Genomic DNA, 23,946 nt, shown 5'->3' with positions numbered 1-23,946 from the left:
GCCCCAGCTTAAAATAGATCCTTTTTTGGGCAGCACAGTATCACTTCTTACTGTGATCTAATCCAAATGATTAGGACACTGCAGACATTGCTCTTACAACAGCTATCAAATGAGCTATATGAGCACTGCATGGTAATTAGCACGCTGCAAAGATAACAGATAACAAAATTTTGTAAGACTAGTGGTGGTGTTTCAACCAATTACACAGATGTAAAAAAGAGCCTGGGAAAAAGGTGTATCGCAACATATACATTTATCTTCTGTTTTTGTACAGAGTTAACTGGTATTTCTTAGCATAGAATAAAAATTGTAAAAAGGTATGCATTGTGTGAAATAATGTTTATTGCAGGGGCTGCTAGTTGCCTACCTAAAATAAAAAACCAAATTCGTAGCTGTCAAGTCGATTCTGACTTATAGTGACCCTATAGAACAGAGTAGAACTGCTCTATTTAGGGTTTCCAAGAAGAGGCTGGTGGATTTGAACTGCCAACCTTTTGGTTGGCAGCCAAGCTCTTAACCTCTTTGCCACCAGGGCTTCTACTCAGAATTAACTCTCTCCTTTCTTTTACAAACAAAATCACAATTTTATTGAGAGTTGCATGTGCCAGTTTCAAAACCATATTTCCCATATGCTTTTATATGTGTGACCATGTGACACAGTTCCAGTTAATAGAACACTAGAAGAATTTTTGCTTTCCTAAAATACACACCACCCCTTCTTCTGTCTTTTTTGCTGTCTAGAACAGAGCTCTGCTGCTAACCAAAAGGGTGGCAGTTTCCAAGGGTGCTCCTTGGAAACTCTACAGGGCAATTCTACTCTGTCCTGTAGGGTCGCTATGAGTCAGAATCGACTCAACAGCAATGGGTTTGGTTTTAGGATTTAGAACAGCGATATAATGTTGCCGCTGGGACAGGCATCTTGCAACTAAAAGGAAATGATCAAGAGAATTTCAGAAGCCCCACCCTATCAAACACCTATCTCATGATTTCTCATTATATAACATAATAAAATGCAAGATTGGTTTAAACTACTGTCCTTATTTTTCATTTACAGCTGCGAAGAATGTCTGCATATAAGTATTGTTGGTATTTCACTTAACTCAGCATAACTGGTCCATCCATTACTATCATGTAGACACATCACCACAGACAATTACCACTACGTAGAATATCAATTCCAATAACTATATTTAAAGAATGGCATTTTTAAGGAAAGCGCTTATAGATAAAATGACTTTCAGGAATTTAACATCTAAATGCAACATTGTTTGGAATGAAAAGCTGTGTTTAAATAAACCAGCAAAGATCAAAGAAGTATCTTGTGATTATGAACAGTTGCCTACTTTAGGAATGACAGCCATTACCATGTGTAAAAACAATTGCATGAAACAGTAACTCTGCTCTTATATTTCATTTAAACGGTAGCACCTAATACACATGCCATAATTAGAACATACATGTAAAACTGGGAGTCACTGTAAGTGTCATGTTCCAAGAAAATGGCCTTTGTTTCTCTCAAGAAAACCTTCCTTTTCCTTTAGGCCTTTGCCTAGTGACCGTGAATTTGCCTAAACAATCTTTGCTTACAATGTATTAATTTTCACATTTGCATGATAAAAATATCTGTAACATTAACAGGCCCTTTAAGAGTTAAACAAACTGGAAGAATTTAAGATCTATGGAAAAAATACTTTTGACACAAAATATCTCATCAGCTTTCAAATTACACTCTCAAATTAAGCTATTCTGGGAGCTGCCAACTCTATTTAAACATAAAGGTAACTGTATTTGTAATGAAAAAGGTGAGACTGTATATTAAAAGGGACTGTTTTTATTAATATTAGGTAAATGCCATTTTAAATATTTTACTATATATATCGATTATTCTCTCTTTTCAAAATAAGATGCTGTAAATTCATCAAGTGCCAGTCTAAGAGGAAAGAGGCCTAGATTTAATCATAGGGTTGCCATTCATTACATAAACTTGAGAGAGTCATTCCTTTGTAGACTTGACTTCCAAGCTCGAAAACTGCCAGGCTAAGTCAATTTATCTTTGTGCATTAAAACTTTTATTTATTTTTTTAATTATTCAGTAAATGTAATAAAATTTTACATTGTTGGAGTTACTATTAAAGAGTTTAAACATATTGAAAATTTTAAAATTAATATTCATAACCAAATTATACCAATGAGAAGATCATTTAGAAAGTTCTTGGACAAACTAAGTTAATAAACATTTAGAGATCCTTGATGAAAAACACTGTACTTCATTATAATATTTAATGTAGTTAATATTAATGCTTAAAATCACATTGTATAAAGTAATATAAATTTGGAAATGTTTCATTCTTATATCAAAATGTATAAAACATTTTATTCAAACATCTCACATGAATCTTTGTCTTTAGTTTCTTCATATCACTCAGATCATTTGTTCAGCCATCTAACACAGTTCTCAGAAGACGTTATCTTTGCTTCTAGTTAGCTGAACATAACAATCAAGTTCCTTGAAATTTTATCCCAAACTACAAGTACTGTAGTCATTTGTATAATATTGACAAGTTTTTTTCTTAGCTAAATTTATTTGTAAACTTTGTAACACAGCTGCCTAATTTATTGCTTAAAAAAATCTTCTCAAAAATTTAAAAATAAAAGGTACAAGAGAAGAAAATAAGAATAATCCCTATTGCAAAGCAGCATTTTTAATAAGTACATTTATATGTAAACACACACACACAGAGAATGACTGAAATTAAAAAGACTGAAAATATCAAATATTAGCAAGGATGTAAAGCAACTGAAAATCTCATACATTGTTGTTGGGACTGTAAAATTTTACAATTAATTTTGTAAAAGTATCTGTTTCTTACAAAATTAAATACACACCTAACCTATGTCCCAGCAATTTTTATGCAGATATCCCTTGCCTTCTCTGTTTGTTTTGTTTGCCAACCGCTCCTTTCCCCACCATGAGGTATTTTTCCTCAGGGCTTTATTGATATATATATATATATATTTTTTTTTTTTAACAGCAGCATGTAAAAAAAATTGGCATATCAGCACTTGTGAAAATACCTCACATGGAGGAGGGGGAGGCAGGAGTTGGCCAACAAATGTTGAAGGTGCACGTTATTTGCGTAAAAATACAGTAAATTCTGGTTATTTACTCAAGAGAAATGAAAGCAGATGTCCAAAAAAAAAAAGACTTGCACAGGAATGTTCACAGAAGCTTTATCATAATGGCCAAAAGCTGGAAACAGATTAGGTGACCACCCAGAGGAGAACATAAACCCACTCCGGGGTACATGTACAACGTTAGGTGACTACCCAGAGGAGAACACAAACCCAGTCTGGTGTACATGTACTACGTTAGGTGACTACCCAGAAAAGAGGACATAAACCCACTCCGATGTACATGTACGACAGAATGCTACTCAGCCATAAAAAGGAACGGACTACTGATAACGCGACACTGATGAATCTCTTTCAGAAAAGAATCCATTCTGCTTAAGTTCATTAGAAAGTTCTAAACACTCCATGCAAACCAATTTATAGTAAAAACAAAGCAAGCAAACACAAACAGAACAATCATTGCCTCTAGAGGGTAGAGCAGACATTGACTGGGAAGAAACATGAGAAAACTTTCCGGAACGATGGTAAAATTCAATATTTTGGTGGGGATCTGGGTTAAAATATACGACAAAACTCAACAGATGATACACTTAAGGTGTATATATGTACTTCACTGAATGTAACTTTTGTCTAAAAAAGAAAGAAATCCAAAAGGTATTGAATTCTAGTAAACTATGAAGTATTCGGAGCCCTGGTGGTGCGGTGGTTAAGAGCTTGGACGAATTGTCCTGATTAAATGGTATATCAGTAAAATTGAACAAGATGCAAATGTAGTGGGGAAAGTTGGAGAAAACATAAATATGTATCAATAACACGACGGCAAATATTTTTTTGAGCTGCTTCTTTTTCTTGAGCTTATTATTGCATGCCTGAGACTGTTCTAAGCACATTACATGTATTAACTCTTTTTTATTCTCTTAACAACTCTGTGAGTCCAGTACTATTGTTGTTCCAATTTTACAGCTTAGGAAACTGAGGACACTGAAAATTAAGTATGTTACCCAAGATCAAAGGGCCAGAAGTGGTAAAGATAGTATTTAAACATAGCCTATTACAACTCAGGATTACTACGATGGTCTATGTAGCATAGTCTCTCTCTCTCTCTCTCACACACACACACACCCCTCTGTCTCTCTCTCTCTATATGTAGATACATATATATTTATTAAAGTATATGATTTGAATTATCATAAAATAAGACTATACGTGTGACCTAGACAGATATCATGATTCATTTTTAAGAAAAATGGCATATTTCAAAATAGTTTATATGAGTCTAAAAATAAAAAAGTAAAAAGTAATATATATGTGTTTGTATGAATATACTTTAATGATATAACCATATCACCATCATATTAAAAAAAGCAAGTCTAGAAGACTTGGTAGTGTAGTTTTTCATGAGAGAATGAAGTATAGTGTGAAATGAAACACTTCAAATTATTGTTAATTCCCTTAGTACATCTAGACGGAAGGCAATATCATTAAGATTTTATATTACTTTCTGTGTTCTTGAACTTGGTATTATCTGTGTATACACTTTTTAAATTAATAAAGCCACTACTGTAAAAGATGTAATAATTAAAGTTCACACACTCAAACAAAAAAAAATAAGTTATTTGTGGTGTAATTTAGATGGACCTTACCAAAAAGGACACTGTTAATTATTGAATAAAATTATAGTGCTTGATTAGAAATATAACTACAGACTCATCTCTTATCACCCAAACTTTCACAAATCAGAATTTTTAATAAATGTATTTATTTGGAAACACACACTTAGACACACTCTTCCTAAAATATAGGTTAATGTTCTTAGATTTCAGTGAATGGCTATTTATCGATCGGCTATTCCTAGAAAAACAGCCCATTAAAAAACAAGCTTTTATGTATATTTTCAAAATGCTGAAACTCAAAAAAGAAAAAGAAACACAAAAGGAAACAAAGTAGACCACCAGGCAATCCGGAGGTGCAGAAGCCAGAAAAGAGGGGTAGGGTGGGTGGCAGACCTGGCAGAACAGGAAGCAGGTGGAAGGGGACTGTGAAAGGCAGGGAGGAGATGGAGGGAAGGTAACAAGCAGAATAGTTTGGTGCCCTTCCAGAGGCCTGAGTAAAAACCCTGCTACCACCCATGCCCACCTACCCTTGAGCAACCCAGAAGGGCACGGTGAACTGGGACAGGGAAAAACGGGGAGCAGCTCGCCAAGTTGAGACTCATCCATGGTGAATTCCCGGAGTAAATGAGCAGCCCCCTGTACCGTTCCCCAGGCCTTCCCCTACTCCCCAAAGCAGGTCTCTCCTCAGCAGTTAGTTATGGGATTCTCCCCGCTTCCCAGTATATCTTTAAAAAAAAAAAAATCCATCAACGTCAACGTAGCTGATCATGTTATTCAAATATACTAAACTTACTAAGAAGAGTAAATATTACATGTTGTTGTTTTGTGCCATCTAGTTGATTTTCGATTCATAGTGACCTCATGTGACAGTAGAACTGCCCCAATAGGGTTTCCTAGACTGTGATCTTTATGGGAACAGATTGCCAGGTCTTTCTGCAGAGCTGCTGGGTAGGTTCAAACTGCCAACATTTTGGTTAGCAGGCAAGCACTTAACTCTTTCACCACCAGGGCTCCTAAGTAGCACATACTAAGTACCAAATATTGGCCATGCATTGTGTTAATTGCTTTACAATAATCTGTCTTATAACCTCGAATGTTATGTATCATTAGCCCATTTTGCAGATAAAGAGATCAAGACTTAGAAGAGGACATAATTTGTCAAAAGTCACAAAGTACATTAAATTCTGGAGGCTTTCAAATAAATTCCTATATCTGAAGGTTGTGATACACTCACAAACTTACGCATATGTGTACATACAGACACACAGGAGACAGACATATATTAAATATATATACGTACACAGACACACGAAACCCTTGCGGCGTAGTGGTTAAGAGCTACAGCTGCTAACCAAAAGGTCAGCAGTTCAAATTTATCAGGCACTCCTTGGAAACCCAGTGGGGCAGTTCTACTCTGTCCTGTAGGGTCGCTATGAGTCAGAATTGACTCAAAGGCAACAGGTTTGGTTTTGGTTGGTATATGTACATATGAAGTATATTATATGTTTGTATGTGTTTGTGTGTATATGCATAAATCAGTGTACAGAAAAGAGTTAACATAGCAGGCCTGACTGCTACCTTTTGAAAGGCCTGCTTACAAGGTTGGCCCTGCGCTGGCATCTAGACACTTGAATTTTGAGACGGTTCCTTGCATGGTTCACTATGCCTAAACAGTGCACACAGGGTGGTTTATGTGAACATCTGCTTGCTTTCCTTCTGGGAGTCTGGAATTTTTGTATATGCTGGCAGAGGATGCCTATGTGATCAGCCCCCACTAAGAATCCTGGGCACTCCACAAGTGTCGTTACAGCTCACTGCTGGGGATTTAAGTGTGTCCTTTGTGACTCCCCTGGGTGACTACCCATGGAAGCTGGCATCTGGTTTGCTCTGGAATTCACCACATTCGCCTTTCTCTTTGTTGATTTTCCTTTGTATCTGTTCACAGTAGTAAACCATAGCTGTATGACTATATGCTGAGTCTTATGAGTTCCCCTAGCAAATCATCAAACCTGGAGTGGTCTTGGGGATGCCCTGACACAATTTTATAGTTCTTATAAAAGATCTAAATGAGAATTAAAACAATTGTGTTCTTACTACTTGTACCATATCCCTTTGATGATCCATGGAACACCATGTTATCCCAACCATGTCACTATGAGTTGGAATCGACTGGACTACAACAGGTTTGAGATATATATATATATATACATATATATATATATATATACATACACACATACATACATACATAGGTTTGGAGTTCTTTGGGAACCCTGAGTAGGAGCCTCATTTTTGTGTAGATTGAACATTGTCTTAAGTGATGACTCCAGAATGTGTGAATTTTCTAAACTTCTGACAGGTTTGCCTTTATTTCTGTGAGATAAGCCTCCTCACTGTTTCCCAGATATTATGTTCTCCTGAGAATGTACTTATCCTAAGAATAAGCTATTCCCAGTCTTCATTCAGTCATAGTGGCCATTCTCTCCTTGATGCCATTCATTATTTTCAGGTGTTCATGGCTCCCTGCTTTTCTGGCTTTTGGACAGTAAATAACGCCTTTGCAATAAGAAATAATGCATTGCAGTAATACTTTTCATGAGACTCTGAGCTCCTGTAAGTTATGCTTACCCTGTACTTAATCTTAGGACCCAATCATTGCTTCCATGTGTAGCAAGTAGAATACACCTCTGTGAGCAGTTCTACAGTATTCCAGGGCAGCTATTTCTGCTTCTTGGCTGTTAGTACTGCTTTGTTATAATGAAGACTACATACCCAAAAACCCAGTGCCGTTGAGCCAACATAACACTGTTAATTTTCCTGAGATTCCAATTCCCTTAGTTTTAGTTATTCTTCCTGTCAGTACTGCTTCTGCAATAATGAAGAATGCATTGTAGGGGTAATTTTTATGAGATTAAAAAAAAATCCTTTGGCTTTATTTATTTGGACTGTAAGTACTGCTTTTGTATTAACAAAGAATACATTGTACCAAGTTTTGAAAATTTTCATGAAAAATAATACAAAAAGGGTGAAGAAGGAGGCTAGGATAAAATGCATGTGCAGTCATCGCCAGGCGCCTTCATGGTGTAGCTCATGTTTTGCAAATTTCCAATAAATGCAAAAATAAAATAAAAACAATTTTATCATTTACTCATATTGGTAGGATTTCCTACATCCAAGGTCTGCTGGGACATATTTGATCCCAGATAATGGGTATCAAAATCCAAAACTCATAACAAAAATTCTGAATTGGTCCTTTAATCAACATACCTTCCATTAGTGAAAACACATGCTATCAACAAAAAATTCAAAGGGGAAAATAACTGGGTCACCAAAGGGATAGTTTAGAAATTGACCCTTAATTATATCCCTAAATTGATGTAGCTGTTTATTCTTTAATCTATTAAAATTAATTTGGTAGATACTTGAAAATAGAAGAGTTTAAAAGACCTTTCATAAATATTTGGAGAGTGAGTTGAAATTTGGGGTGTCTTCTGCATATAAATACTTTATGTGGATCAAGAAAGTTTCCTTAAACAAAAAAAGTTAATGTTATAAATGGAGTTAAAAAATGAATACAAAGAAAAATATAAAGTATAGCAGAAACTGAATTAACAGAAGATTCTCTCACAGGATTCAAGGAATATTTGAAATCAGCTCTCAAATATAGGTACAAATTATATAAACATCATGAATGTGTCTAAATGAAAAAACTTATTACAGTGAAGGTAAGCTCTCAAAGAACAATTAAAATATTAGGAAAAATCACAAAGTAGTATTAAATTTCTGAATAGTAAAATAAAAGATTTGTTAACAGAATTTCTAAGCAATGAGAAGGGACAAATACTATGGAATCCTTATTCATATTTTCAAAATACATGAAACTATTTCATTTAAATTTTAAGGAAAAAATACACCACGCATCTAAGAAACATTATTTTTAAGAAAATAATGTGTGCCTTTTATTTTTTTAATAATGTGTGCCAACCACTCCCTACCCCCCAGGAGGTATTTTCATAAGTGTGCTATGCTAATTTTTTTTCACAGCAACGTATAAAAAAATTGCACAGCTTACAAAAGTACCTAGCAGGAGGGAGGGCGCATTTGGCAAACAAAGGTAGAAGGTGCACATTATTTGTGTAAAAATATGGTAGGTAAGAGTTTAAAAATTCAGATTCAAATGGCATTAAATATTGATTCCCAGGCTTTGCAAAGGTAAAGAAATTTGATACTATCAAGACGGTTAGCAATAAGTTTTATAAAATGACTTATCCAGCCAACCTCCATTACATCAAAAAAGCAGAAGAAATATTTTCATAAGGAAAGATTTGAAGAAATTTCCTAGTGTAGGATCTCATGTTTTAAAATATCTCTTAACCACGCTTATATTAAATGAAAAGACATTCAAAGGGAATTAGTAATACTAATAAGGGAAAGTTTAATTAATAATTTTGGTAGTGATTTTTCAAAAGGTCAAAAGCCAAATGCAAAGTTTGACTAAAGCAAATATATTTATGAATTCCTTGCTAAGGATCTCCTGCTCTCTGGTGCCCAGAACCTTCTGTTAAAATCAACCATAGTAAAGGGACTTGATGTTTCAGAGAACTACAGTTGGATGAATAAGGTCATATTGTAACCTGGCTAATCCTTACTTGGCCTATAAAATGAAGTTTAAGTGTTATCTATCTGCCAAGGGAAGCCTTTCTTGACCTCCACCTCATTCCTGTCCAGTCTAATCCATCCTGCCCTTCCTCTGAGACCTTTCTCACAGAATTTCTGTCATGGCACTCTGAATTTTCAATCTATGCCAATAGGTTGTAATCCCTTGAGAGAATTAACTCCGACTTTGCCCTCATTATCTCTAGACCATAACACATTGCCTGGATTATTTTAGGCAATTCGTGAATGAATAAAAGTTTAATAAATGACCTCCTGTTGTCTTTTTCCTCCAAAGAGTCTTATAAAACACTTGGGGAACAACTTCTTTTTCCCTCTTAGAATTCTATCTGGTGAGGTGTAAGATAAAGTCTACTCCTATTCAGTCCATTAATTTTCTGTGAGCCTGGGAAAATATCAGAATGTTAGGCAAATTTTAAACCAGGTAGTTTAATTCACGGAAACCCTATTATAAGGTCTGAATAAACCCTGAAATAACATAACAAAAGCAATTAATGTTACATGAGTTGTCTTTGGGGATCAGATTATTGCTCTTAGGTCAATTTTTTAGTTTGTTAAGTTGCCCAAGTAGTTATTTTAAGTCACAAATCTAAAAACTTTTCCTAACTACATTGCTGTAACTTGTGGAAGACAACCTAAAAATTAACTGAATATTTATTTTAAGATTAAAATAACAAAAATAAATATTGTCACAAAGCTAACTGAGGAAAAGGACTTTGCATCATTTTATTTTGGGTACAGACTTTCCACTGGAGTAGCCTCACAATATTGGCACTTCCTATTCCCAAAATAAAGTAAAAATAACTACTGTTGCAGTAGAAGTCGCTAGCCATATAATTATGATAAAACATATGAAAAAGTAGATATCCTTAAGCAACTACAAAAGCTGGTCCTGGGGTTCAATGAAGAAATAAACTATAGCTCATGGGAGGATGTGAGGAAACCCTGGTGCCATAGTGGTTAAGTGCTACGGCTGCTAACCGAGAGGTCTGCAGTTCAAATCCTCCAGGTGCTCCTTGGAAACTGTATGGGGGCAGTTCTACTCTGTCCTATAGGGTCGCTATGAGTCGGAATCGACTGGACTGCAGTGGTGTTTTTTTTGGGAGGATGTGAAATGGCTTCACAGAAATTAGGTCTCGAAATATAGGGTAAGATTTTCACTGACAGATATATGAAAATATATATATAGTATAGGAAAAAGCATGGACAAGACACAGAACCAAAGTTGCCTGATGGCCTCCAATTGTCCTGGAAGATTGATAAGGAATAGGGAGTAATCAAATTTGTTAGAAACACAATATAAGACAAAATATTAGGGAAGCCCTTGAAAATTGGAAATATGTTTAAAATAACCAAGTAAAAAATATTCAGTTTTAGGAATGATAAAGAATGTCTATTTTATAAATTAGGTATCATTTTCAATTCTTAAATCAGCAAAGATTTAAAAAATTGAATAATAAGACTCATTGCTTCAAGAATAGGGCAGTATGGCATTCTTATATAATGTCGGAGTAAAACATTTCTGGTCATTTGTAAATATGTATCAAGAATCTTAAAAATACACACACTCCTTGATATGTTACTTTTAACTGTAATACTCTGTCATAAGTAAATAATCCAAGGTACAGGTAAATATTTGGACAGGAAGATATTCAGCGCTATAGTAGTCATGATAGGGAGAAATTTAAAATTCTTTACAAAGAGATTGATCAAGAAAATCATGACATACCTATTTAACAAAAATATGTGATTACAAAGTAATCGTTCATAGTCGGACTCGGACAGACATGGCTCTAGCAACATGCTTGTCCTTTTTCCATTCTTGCCTATTCTGTAGTATTTCCTTGGACTTGGGTGGACATGGCTCTAGCAACATGCTTGTCTGTTTCCTACTTTTGCTTCTTTGAACATATGCAGCATAAAATTTTTTTTTGCTTTACTAAAAAAAAAGTAATTGTTTATAGGAATATTATTGACCAACAAAAGTTTATGATACAATGTTAAATATGGAGCAGGAACCAAAATTGCATGTGATTTCAACTTGGTAAATTTGCACAAAATTAGAACTGGAGAAAAACATGCCAAAATAATAATAATTGCTATATTTCACAGTCTCCTTCTATACTGAATATATTTCATTCACAAAAAAATGCATTAGGTAATTTTTTAGAGAGAATAAAGAAAAAGGAACACAATTTAGGAGTCTATTAAAGTACGCAATGTGAGAAGTGATAAACGGGGGCCTAAACTAGGCACTGGCACTAAGAATGAAAAGGAAGAAAAATAAACAAATAAAAGTTTAATCCATACGATACAACTTGATGAATTTAAGGCAGAGAAAAGGAAGTTGTTAAAGAAAACTCCCTGGTTTTAAGTATTCTGCCAAGGAAAATAGTTGTACTATTGATGTATCTGACAGTAAAAAAAATTACTTTGAAAGCAAGATGGCAAGTTTGTTTTTCTCTGGGTTCTGTCTAACATGTCAGTAGGGCTTCCAAGAGGAGATTGCAAGCAAGCAGTTTAATTATGCGAACAGAGTTGAGCTAAGGGCTAAAGATCGATGGGCTTGGGAATCAGGAGCATATAAATTAAAGTTGAATCATAGGAGTGAATGAAAGCTTTCATGGAGAAAATGAAACAACACACACAGAGCTTAGGACTGGTACCAGCACACCTTTTACAGGGGACAGGAAGAAGGTGAGTTTGCAGAGATAAGAATGAATCAACTTGTTCATAAATGACCTTTGCCAGACATTGAGTTCCTTCTGGGTATGTTCAACAGTTGCTGCTCTTGGGTGCCATCAAGTCAATTACAACGCATAGTGACCCCATATGACAGAGTAGAACTGTCCTATAGCATTTCGTTGGTTGTAATATTTACACTGGGTTTGTTTTTTTCTTAATATTTACAGAGGCAGATCACCAGGTCTTTCTCCAGCAGAGCCACAGTTGCTGGGTGGGTTCAAACCACCAACCTTTCGGTTAGCAGCCAAGCACTTAAATGTTGCTCCACCTGGGTTCCTCCATGTTCTAGAAGGACATCAGTAATTAAATCACCCTGGTTTGGGGTATCTGGTTAGAGAATCACGGCATTAGGCCTAATGCAAACTGCAAACACTGTGATTTTTAAAAACGGATTCCTTCATTCAAGCCAATAACATGGGAGGTGAGAAGAGCAAATTAAGAATCAAGAATCTATCAGACTCCTAGCAATATTGCATTTGTTTTAAAGCATGAAATTAAGTATTTGGAGTGATTGCATAAAGGGAGAATTTATAATTTTACAAATTGTTGGGCAATTCTGAAGCTTAAAACCTATTAATTTTAATCTTTTTATTTAGATCTGCTACTAAAAAAAAAAAGAAAAAAAAATCTTATTTCCAAAATGATTTCCTTTGATTTTTCAGAAAAGTATTTCATTCATTCAGACTCCATCTTGTTTTCCAAAGGGTATTACTCTAAAAGGTTTTTTGCAGCAGATTTGTCCTCTGATTTTTTGACTGCTGCTTCCAAGGGCGTTGATTGTGGACCCAAGTAAAATGAAATTCTTAACAACTTCACTTTTCTCTCTATTTAACATTATGTCGCTTATTGGTCCAGTTGTAAGGATTTTTGTTTTATGTTGAGGTATAATCCACACTGAAGGCTGTGGTCTTTGGTCTTCATTAGTAAGTGCCTCAAGTCCTCTTCATTTTCAGCAAGAAAGGTTGTATTCTCTGCATAACACATGTCGTTAATGAGTCTTCCTCCAATCCTGATGCCCCATTCTCCTGCATATAGTCCAGCTTCTCAAATTATTTGCTCAGCATACAGAATGAATAAATATGGTGAAAGACTATAACCCTGACACACAACTTTCCGGACTTTAAACCACACAGTATCCCCTTGTTCTGTTCAAACAACTGCCTATTGGTCTAAGAGCAGGTTCCTCACAAGCACAATCAAGTGTTCTGAAATTCCCATTCTTTGCAATGTTATACATAATTTTTTATGATCCACACAGTCAAATGCCTTTGTATAGTCAAGAAAACATAGGTAAACATCTTTCCGGTATTCTCTGCTTTTAACCTGATCCATTTATGGCATTAGTGGTTGGTGTATAAATTTGAACAATAGTTCCTTGTGTGCATATGGATATTATCCTGTTACTAACAGCATTGTACTTCAGGATAGAACTTGAAATCTTCTTTTTCATAATGAATGCAATGCCATTCCTCTTCAATTCTGTCACTCATGGCATAGTAGACCACACGAATGTCCAGTTGAAAATGAAAATAAAAATACAAGTCCATTTCAGTTCACTAATACCTAGGATATCATCAGTCTTTATGTGGTCCATTTCACTTTTTACTTCCAATTTTCCTAGACTCATACTTCAAATACTCCACTTTATGATTATTCATGGATATTTGTAGCTGTTTCTTCTCATTCAGGGTCATGCTACCTCAGCAAATGAAAGTCACTTAAGCTTGACTCCATCCACATCATTACGGTTGACCCCACATTGAGGAGACACCTCTTTCCCAACTGTATTTTGAGCACCTTCCAATCTGAGGGGCTCATCTTCCAGCACTATGCCAGACAATGCTCCACTGCTATTCATAAGGTTTTCACTGGACAATTTTTTTTCAGAAGAAAACTGTCAGGTCCTTCTTCCTAATCTGTCTTAGCCTGGAAGCTCCACTGAAACCTGTCCACCAAGGGTGGCCCTGCTGGTATTTGGAATACCAGGGGCATAGCTTCCAAAATGAAAGCAACACGCAAGCCACCACAGTGGGACGAAATGGCAGACATATGGGGAATATTACATAATAGTATTTTTTAATGCTAAGGAATGTAACAATTTTAGCAAATCTCTAAATTTCAGGGGGATAAACTTATGGGTACAAGACTGAGTGATAATTTGAATCATTTCTCTTATAAAATACAAAATTATGGGCCAATACATCTTAACAGCTCTTATTATTTTACATGCTCTTTCTTTTTATTTGTTAAAACTGAACACCACTAACTGCCCAATGATCACATTTTTGAATATTTTAAATTTTAAAATAAACACTTCTTTATTATTTTCCTTTGCCATTAAAAAACTTCCAATCTTATATTTGTCACTTTTACAAAATTATAGAGCATTTTTTATAAACATCTAAAAGATTAAATTTTGCATTAAATTAAACATTAAAATAGGCCAGTGTCGTGAAAACGATATATTACATCAAGAACCATTGCTCTGATGATAGATAAGAAGGGAAGACTTAGCATCATCATGTATTTTATAGCAGGATTGTTCTCACATTAGGAAAGATCATAAAAGCAGTACTGTTTCTTTCTATGATCCATCATATGAGCAAACATGATAGGTTATCCATCAAAAAAAGTGTGTCAATCAATGTTATACGTTAGTTTAGAGAAGGCTCTCTAATAGTAGACATGAAAAAACACTTCTCCTTGATGTTGTGGAACTGTGCGAGTTTAATTTACCTATGGAAAAAGTTTGTGTTTTTAAAAGAAAACAAAGGGGAAGAGAAAGAGCAAAGGTTGACTTCTAAACACTCAGGTTCAAAACCCTGGCTTTACCCTTCAGTGGTGTTGAACTCACAAGACTCTGAACACCAGAGTCAAACATAAGAAACCAAACCCGTTGCCATCGAGTCAATTCCGAATCATAGCAACCCTACAGGACAGAGTAGAACTGCCCCATAGGGTTTCCAAGAAGTGGCTGGTGGATCTGAACTGCCAACATTTTGGTTAGCAGCCTCAGCTCTTAACCACTGTGCCAAGCATAAGAAGGGAATAGCAAATTCTGCCCTGTCTTTCAAAGAATATTATTGGTTATCAAAGGATTAATGATAATAAGAGGAGTTTATACACAATGAAACATATGTTATTCTAATATTAGAGAATAGAGAAAAGCTACTGAGAATTACCAGTAAATTTCTTTCCCGTATGATAGCATTCCCCAAAGTATGTTGCACAGAGTTGCTTCTGGATAAAAGAACACTAAGATCAATTATGCTTCAGAAGTCCTTTAGAGCATAGTATATACAGTCTCCTACAAGAAATATTCAGTGCACACTGGCATATTAAAGTCTTTGAAAGTACTGATATATTTTTTAAATTACTTAACTTTGTTTAACTCATCATTTTCCAAATTTATTTGCTCAGAAAGCCCATTTCTGATTTTTTATTTTATTTTTTATGTTAAACAGATCAAAGAGAAATTTACTTCAATTACAGGGCTCTTCAGGAGCTTGCATGCATTAGTTGTCTCCAGAGGTTTCCAGTTCATTTAAAACAGACTTTAAATAAATGGCTTTATTGAGATATAATTCACATACCATGAAATTGATCCTTTAAAATGTACAATTCAGCGGTCTTTATTATATCCACAAAATTATACAAAAATCACCCCAGTCAAATGTTAGACAATTTTCATCATCCCAAAAAGAAACTCGAAGGCATTGGCAGTCATGTCCCGTTCCCTATTCCTGCAAGTCTCTGGCAACCACTAATCTACTGTCTCTATGGACTTGCTTATTCTGGACATTTACACAAAAAGAATCATAAAGATATGTTCTTTTGCGACTAGCTTCTTTCAATTAGCATATTTTTTTTTCAAGATTTATCGAGGTTTTAGCAATTATCAGCACTTCATGCCTTTTTATTGCTGAATAAGATTGCACTATCTGGCTTTGCCACATTTTTTCTAATCCATTCATTCATTAATGGACATTCAAGCTGTCTCGACCTTTTAGCTATTATAAATAATGCTCCTGTGAAAATTCGTGTACAATATTTTTTGGACACGTGTTTTCTTTTCTCTTGGGTATACACCTAGGAATGGAACTGCTGGATAATATAGTAATTTGATATTTAACATTTTGAAGAACTGCCACACTATTTTCCAAAGTGGCTGCACCATTTTACAATTCTGCCAACAATGTACAAGCATTCTAATTTCTCCAGATTATGTCAAAACTTGTTTTTGTCTTTCTTAATTTAGTCATCCTAATGTTTTTTTTTTTTTTTAATGGGTGTTTTATTTTTAATGGGTATAGGGAAACCCTGGTGGTGTAGTGGTTAAGTGCTACGGCTACTAACCAAAGGGTCAGCACTTCGAATCCGCCAGGCACTCCTTGGAAACTCTATGGGGCAGTTCTACTCTGTCCTATAGGGTTGCTATGAGTCGGAATCGACTCGACACCACTGGGTTTGGTTTGGTTTTTTTCTTAATGCGTATAGAGTTGTATTTCATTGTGGTTTTGATTTGGAGCCCCTGGGTGATCTAAATGGTTAAGTGCTTGACTACTAGCTGAAAGGTTGGCAGTTAGAACTCACCTAGAGGTGCCTTTGAAGAAAGTCCTGACAACCTACTTTGGGAAGATCACAGCCATCAAAAACCCTATGGAGCACAGTTCTACTTTGAAACACCTTGGATCATCATGAGTCAAAATCAACTGGACAGCAACTGATAAGTTTTTTTGGTTTTTGCTTGTTTGCTTATTTTAATGAATATGTTGGGCATTTTTATGTATATTTTTATATCTTCTTTAGAAATATGCCTGTCCAGATTGTCTATTTTTTGAGTTATTTGACTTTTTATTATTGAGTTGTGAGAGTTCTTTACATATTCTGGATATGTGCCATTCATCAGATATATTATTTGCAAATCCACTCTATTGGTTGTTCTTTCACTTTCTTGATGGTATTCTTTGAAGTATAAAATATTTTAATTATGATGAAGTTCAGTTTATCCATTTTTTTCTTTTGTCACTTGTATTTTTAGTGTCATGTTTAAGAAAGGGTCTCTATGAGTCAGAATCGACTCAACAGCACCATGTTTGGTTTTGTTTTGGTTTAAGAAAGCATGGCATAAGCCATCATCGTGAATATTTATTCTTATATTTACTTCTAAGAGTTTTATAATTTTTAAAACTTTTACATTTAGGTCTTTGGCCCATTTTGAGTTAATATTTGCCTATGGTGTGCGGTAGGGGTCTAATCTATTCCATATGTATTATATGTCTACGGTTATACCAGTATTACATTGTCTTGATTACTGTAGTTTTGAAGCAAGTTTTTAATTTGGAAAGTGTGAGTCCTTCAACATCATCATTTGTTATCAAGAAGGTTTTGACTGTTCTGGGTTCCTTAAATTTCCCTACGAATATTAGGATCATCTTTTCAATTCCACAAAAAAGACAGCTGAGATTTTTTTATAGGGATTGTGTTTAATTTATAGATAAATCTATATCAACCTAAAAAATGGTTCTTCATTATTTGAAAATATTTCAAACAAAAAAGGAGGAAATTATATGTGCAGAGCTTCTACTGCTAGTGTTATCTATTAACATCCTCATTCCAATTATTCAAAGCAGGTATCTGTTCTGATTTGCTAGCAAATACCACCCTTGCTTGTAAGTATCACTGTCTAGAAAATAAGATTAAACAATAGCGTTAAAGGAATAAGTATTATGACAAGGGTCTCCAGTATTCTCCTGATATTGAAGTGTTGTTGTTTTTGTTCAATTTTTTCAAACCCTCACAATTGTCTTTTCAATAGGGAAAATTGGAAACAGAATTGGGTCCTCACGTTGCAAACAGACATTGGAAAAGACTTCTGGGCAGCTTTCAAGAACAAATCTTCATAAATCATAGGGAACACCCCAGTTACAGCAAAAGCATATTCACACTTTAGGATCGATGCACGTTCTTTAAGGCCATGTTTACCTTTAAGGGAGCCATGGCTGTTATGGTAAATGTAGGACTAAATATTTTATTATTTCTATTATATTACTTGAATTATTAATAATTTATATATGTAAAAGATGCTCGCTACATTTTTGATGAGATTTAGCAACTGTGTTTTTGTAATGTGTAAAATTAAGCTTTAAATAACTACAAAACATAAAGTCCATAGAGGTGAAGGATTGTTAAATTTTAGTAATATAAACACATTTTTCAGTATTAGAAAACAACATAAAATTGTATGAAAATGAGAAGCTACAGAGATTTTGAGACATCACCTCAAAAACAGTGGGAGAAGAATGAAATAAAATGAAAGAAATAGAAGAGAAGTAACACTGTAAAACTTAATGGGGTTCAGTAAAGAAAACACACTAAAGATGATATAGCTGTGAAGGGAGAAATACCCTTATAAATCATTTTATAAGAAAAAAGAGATTCAATATTAACATAACGGTAGATAGCAATGAAATTTTGAGCATAGCTCTAGTTCCAGCTTACCCACTAAATTGGGGTTTCAGCAAATTAGTTTCTTTTTTAGCATTCATGAGCCTTAGGTTGTCAATCTTTAAAATGCCCCCTACCAGGCCATAAAATAAGAGTACCAATGGAAAAATCTTGAGTTCATTTGAGTTCAGTTATAAACATAAGTAATCTTTGTAAATATAGTAATCTTAATATAGTAAAATCAATAATCTAGTAATATAATCTTAATACAGTAATCATGCTTTAGTACTATTATTTCATTACTTAAACCAGAGGTATGAATATGTGTTATTCTGCATTTAAAGACATGATATTGCTATCTCTATTAATACTTTACTTTTTAAGAAAACTGAATCAGTAAGAGGCTGAGGTAGCAATAGTAAGTTCAGGAAATGTCATTAAATAATGACGTTCTAAAGAAACTGTGGCCAGAAAAGAGACCAGAAGGTGCAAACAGCTGTGTGGAAAGGCACAGAGAAACTCAAGCCTCAGCAGCAGCTTGAAAGGTAGCAGCCTGTTGATGAGGGGCTTCCAGAGGGAATACTTTAAATAACAACAACCCCAGCAGAGGGAGGGGAAAGTGCATACATGAATAAAGAAAAGAGAGAGACAGACACCTAGTTGGGCTTGTTTTTTAAGTTGGAGGAACAAAGAGGTTTACAAAGGTCAGATGTTTAATGAGCTGACTGCTTTGAGAGTGAAACGACTGAGCTGTCAGATTAAAAAAAAAACACAGAGACTTCTAAATTAAAAAAAAAAAAGTGTTTGAAAGTATGCCCTATTGAAAGTCCAGTGGGAATGCCTTATTTAATATAAATCGTCAAATTTAAGTGGATATTTACCTAGGAATGAAAGTTCATATTTTAATGGTCAATCACCTAAGACTCCTTTGGAATAAGATGTTTGCTTCTAATTGTAATTTTAAAGCCTTTTTTGTACAAAAATAGATATGTAATTACAAATATTAACAGAAGAATACAGGTTCATTGTGGAAAATCCAAGGAATAGGAATATATGTATAGGAAAGAATTAGTATTTCTCCTTCACTGCCCCCTCAATCCCGCTCCCCTCCACTGAAATAATAATTTACTATAAAAAAAAATATGTAAATTCCTTCTGGACCAACTCTTAGGTATTTATATATGTATATACATATATATATACATACACACATATATGTATATATATAAAAGATATAGTTTATATACACACATAATTTTATGCTTTTTCATAAACATTATTTATATAATTCTGTAATTGCTTTATTTTTATTTAGTGTAAGAAATTTACACATCAGTACATACAGATCTACCTCATTCTTTTTAACCACTGCTTAGTATTCCATACAATAGATGAATTACAATATATTTCGTCAATCTTTTCTTGAAGAACACGTACGTGGTTTCTAAATTTTTTACCATTGTAAATATAATTTCAGGGATTTATAATAAAGCTATTTAATTTTTAAATTACTATCCTCAAGCTAATGGTAGAGCAATGTTGGATGATCTTTTCTCTTTCAAAAACATTTAGCCTCTTTAAAACTCCTTTGATTTAATTTTCAAGGCTTGATTTCTGATTGAATGGAACTAATTATGAGAGAGGAGCATTGATGGAAAACTCTCAACAGATGTAAATCTCTTCAAAAGAGGAAAGTTCTCCAAAACTCCAGCTAGGTTTTAAGCATCATGATCTTTATAAATTACACAAACAGTGGTATAATGGGCAGAGAGCAAGTTTAGCATTAAGACTTTACTTTGTTTGAAGCTCAATTCTATCAGTAATGATATTTTTGTGCCTTGGAGTCCTCATCTATAGGGAGCACCTCGCCAAGGTGAAGTGTGTCATCTGGTGCTAAGTGGGAGTGCCAGCCCGGGGCAGATCCAGGAGAAGGTACACCCAATAATCTTTGGCCATCTTCCCCACAAGCTGCATTGAATAACAGAAAAACTAAACCAGTTGCTGTTGGGTTGATTCTGACTCACCAAGACATCTATAGAGAATAATAATATCTATCTTGATTTGTAACTCCAAGGAATAAATAAGGAATGTCCCCAACACAGAAAATATTTTTTTTTTTATTTCTAATAAAACCAAAAAAATCAAACATGTTGCTGTCGAGTCAATTCTGACTCAGCCACCTTAGAGGACAGAGTAGAACTGCCCCATAGAGTTTCCAAGGAGTGCCTGGTGGATTCATACTGCTGGTCTTTTGGTTAGCAGCCATAGATCTTAATCAATATACCACCAGGGTTTCCTCTTTCTAACAGGTACTCAGTAAATGCAAAAAAAAAAAAAAAAAAGACAATGTTGAAATCTATTGGTTTTAGTGTTGGTGTGTTTGTGTTTGCATGCATGCGTGTGTGGTTACCCTCTCCCCACCAAAAGTTTTAAAATAGAAAATAATTCTATTTGTTTACTATATACCTAATAAGGAACTAGAGACTAAAACTGATCTGTGATTTGATTTTTTTTTTTAAAACAATATCTGGATCAGTGGAGGGTCAATGAAAGAGAGGAAGACCCTCAAAGAGATGGACTGACACAGTGGCTGCAATGATGGGCTCGAGCATGGCAACGATTGTGATGACGGTGCAGGACTGGGTAGTGTTTTGTTCTGTTGAACGTGGGGTTGCTATGAGTTGGAACCAACTCAACAGCACCTAAAAACAACAACATCCGGATCAGTTAAATAATTACTTTTACCACTTGATATCTTAACTACGAAAACCAGTGCTTGATTGTTACTAAATGTGTACATCAGTAAATGGTTCTCCAAGTGTAGTCCACAGACCAGTACCATCATCTAGTATATCTGGAAATGCAAATTGGATCCCACCCCAAACCTACTGAATCAAAAGTTCTAGGGATTAGGCCTAGAAATGTGTTTTTTTGACGAGTTCTTCAGGTGATTCTGATGCAGGCTTAAGGTGGTAAACAACTGGTGTAATCTTTGAAAGGTAAGTACTAAAATGGGAGATGTAATTCATGTCACTACTTATAACCTTATAAATAATAATATACATCCAAACAATACAGTTTTAACATGTGAAGTGAAATTTTAAGCATCATAATGATAGGGAATTAAAAATAATAATAAAAATGCATTTTATTTTGTCAAATTTACCTGTGCTGCCTTTGACCCAGGTTTCAGAAATGACACTCTTACTAAGTGTCTTCAGATGACCGTCAGTCAGCTGAGAGGTTAAATCTGGAACCAGTTTCAGCATCTTCCACACAATGTGGTTTTCGTATGTAGTCCTGTGAACGGGCCTAAAAAAAAAAAAAAACGAAGCAAATTCAGAGACTACAGCATAACTGCAAAGAAATAAACAAACCAAAAAATCCTTGATTTTTGAGTTTCCATATTTGTATTTCCTTTTTATTTAAGGGTTGTTTTTAAGGAGAACTTCGATGATAACTTTTCTTACTAACTATAGAACTTGTTCCCTTTTCAACATTGCGATGCAACATTAAGATACTTGAAACTAGGAAATTACATACTGCCTTCTCTTTCTTTTTATAGGAAACTCAGTGCTTCAATTATAAGATTGTATTTTTCAGTCAAATATTTAAGAGGTATTGTGAAAAATCAAGTTTAATCCAAGACTTGGATGTAAATAGGGTGTTAATACACAGGGGTTTGACAGAGGCAATCCCACTGTACACCTTTTATCCTGCTGGCCATCTGTAATATGTGTGTCTGGTGGGTAGTGGGAGAAGGGGTGTATAATAGATGAAGATATAAAATTTTTGGGGGGGGAGGTTATAGTAAAAAAAAAAAGTTGAATAAATGTTGCTTAAGTAGTTAGTCTTCGCAAGCAGTCTTGAGGAAACTGCCTCCCTACTTAAGGGCATTTACAAATTTGGACTTCAGTTGCCATGGCAAAGAAGTCAGAAGTGGCATGGTATCATAATCAAAGCCTAATATATGTGGTCTTGATTTAGCAGCCAAGCAGGAAGCGGCAACGAGATAATTTCACAGACTGAAAAGGTGGAGATACATTTTTTAACAGCAAAATATTTGATATATTGGTTACCTGCAATAATTTGGGTGACAGAACAAGTGCCTAGGTAGCTTATTACTTCATAGGAAGTAGTTGGAAAAAGCCACAATGTTATTGTGTTTTGTTGCTTGTCTATAGCTAAGTGTTCTTAACTGACTACAGCTGACTAGTTTTCAAGTATAAATGAAAAGAAATAGTTCGGATTGAGAAATGTGAAACATAGTTATAAAAGCCACTTGCTTCCTGATCCTATGTAGCAAGAAAAGGTTTTTAAAGACTCTGACTTTCAAAAACCTATCCTCTTTTAAGAATTATCAATATGGGATCAAAATGGCAGTAGCACCTCGAAAGAATAGACAGGAAAATTAGGGGCACTGAGTTTATGTTAATGGAGAGGACTACTTTAGAAAAGGGGGATGAGAATGTTTGCAAAACTCGAAGAATGTAATCAATGTCACTGAAGTGCACATGTAGACACAGTTGAATTGGTGTATGTTTTGCTGTGTATACTCTCAACAATAAAAAAAGAAAGGAATAAAAATAATATAGAGTACAAAGGACAAATAGTAAAATGGTAGATACAAATTCATGTACAAAGGTCTGATTAAAACTTTTGCTTTTCCATTCAAGTCTATTTTTTCAGAAGACCTTAAGGCAGCCTCCATTAAGAAAGGCAAGCACACAGAAAGAAAGCATAGAAATAAAGACTTAAAAACAATGTCTAGAAAACAACCCTGGCTTTGGTTACTGGGATGTAGAAGACTGGCATGTAGAGACAAATCAGAAGTCTAATCTGTTCTTGGGGAATTTCTATCGTCAGAAGTATCCAAGAGTCTGGTCTGATGAAATTTTTGACTCCTTCAACTTTCCAACAATCCTTGGACCAACATTAACCAAAGCAAAAAGAAATTGTGTAACACTCCTTGCCCTTCAAGGGAGCGTATTCTCCAATCTTCTTGCCAGGTTTGGCCATGGGGATAAGAGACAAGGGCAAACCTCCCAAATAGTGGAGCTAAGCAAAGTTCCTCCCAAAAAACACATCCAGATCTAATTTTAATAACTTCTAACACCGCTGTGCAGAAGGCTTTTACAATGTCTGCCCCACAAAATAAAACTGTTGTTATGAATCAACAACTATAATGTGTTTCCATGTCTTTCTTCTTCTGAACGTGAGTCTTTGTTGTAGATAGCCTATCCCTGTTCCACCACTGCATACTGTATAGTAGGATAGAGACAGATAATGTCTTTCTCTGGTTTTTAGTTAATAGACTAGAAATAGCTACATTCAT

The 23,946-nt window shown here is 34.8% G+C and overlaps 1 protein-coding gene across 1 annotated transcript in view; it reads right to left on the bottom strand.

Annotated features, from left to right (window-relative positions):
- CNBD1 (cyclic nucleotide binding domain containing 1) overlaps positions 1-23,946 on the bottom strand; it is a 378,419-nt gene that overhangs the window by 108,333 nt on the left and 246,140 nt on the right. The window contains exon 5 of the mRNA XM_023545853.2: positions 21,778-21,923. Coding sequence (XP_023401621.1) covers positions 21,778-21,923 — 146 coding nt within the window. The remainder of the gene's footprint in view (positions 1-21,777; positions 21,924-23,946) is intronic.

This window comes from Loxodonta africana, chromosome 14, assembly GCF_030014295.1.
Source record: "Loxodonta africana isolate mLoxAfr1 chromosome 14, mLoxAfr1.hap2, whole genome shotgun sequence".
Taxonomy (NCBI): Eukaryota; Metazoa; Chordata; class Mammalia; order Proboscidea; family Elephantidae; genus Loxodonta; species Loxodonta africana.
Note: the sequence above shows the minus strand (reverse complement) of the source record. Positions and strands in the feature narration are given on the sequence as shown.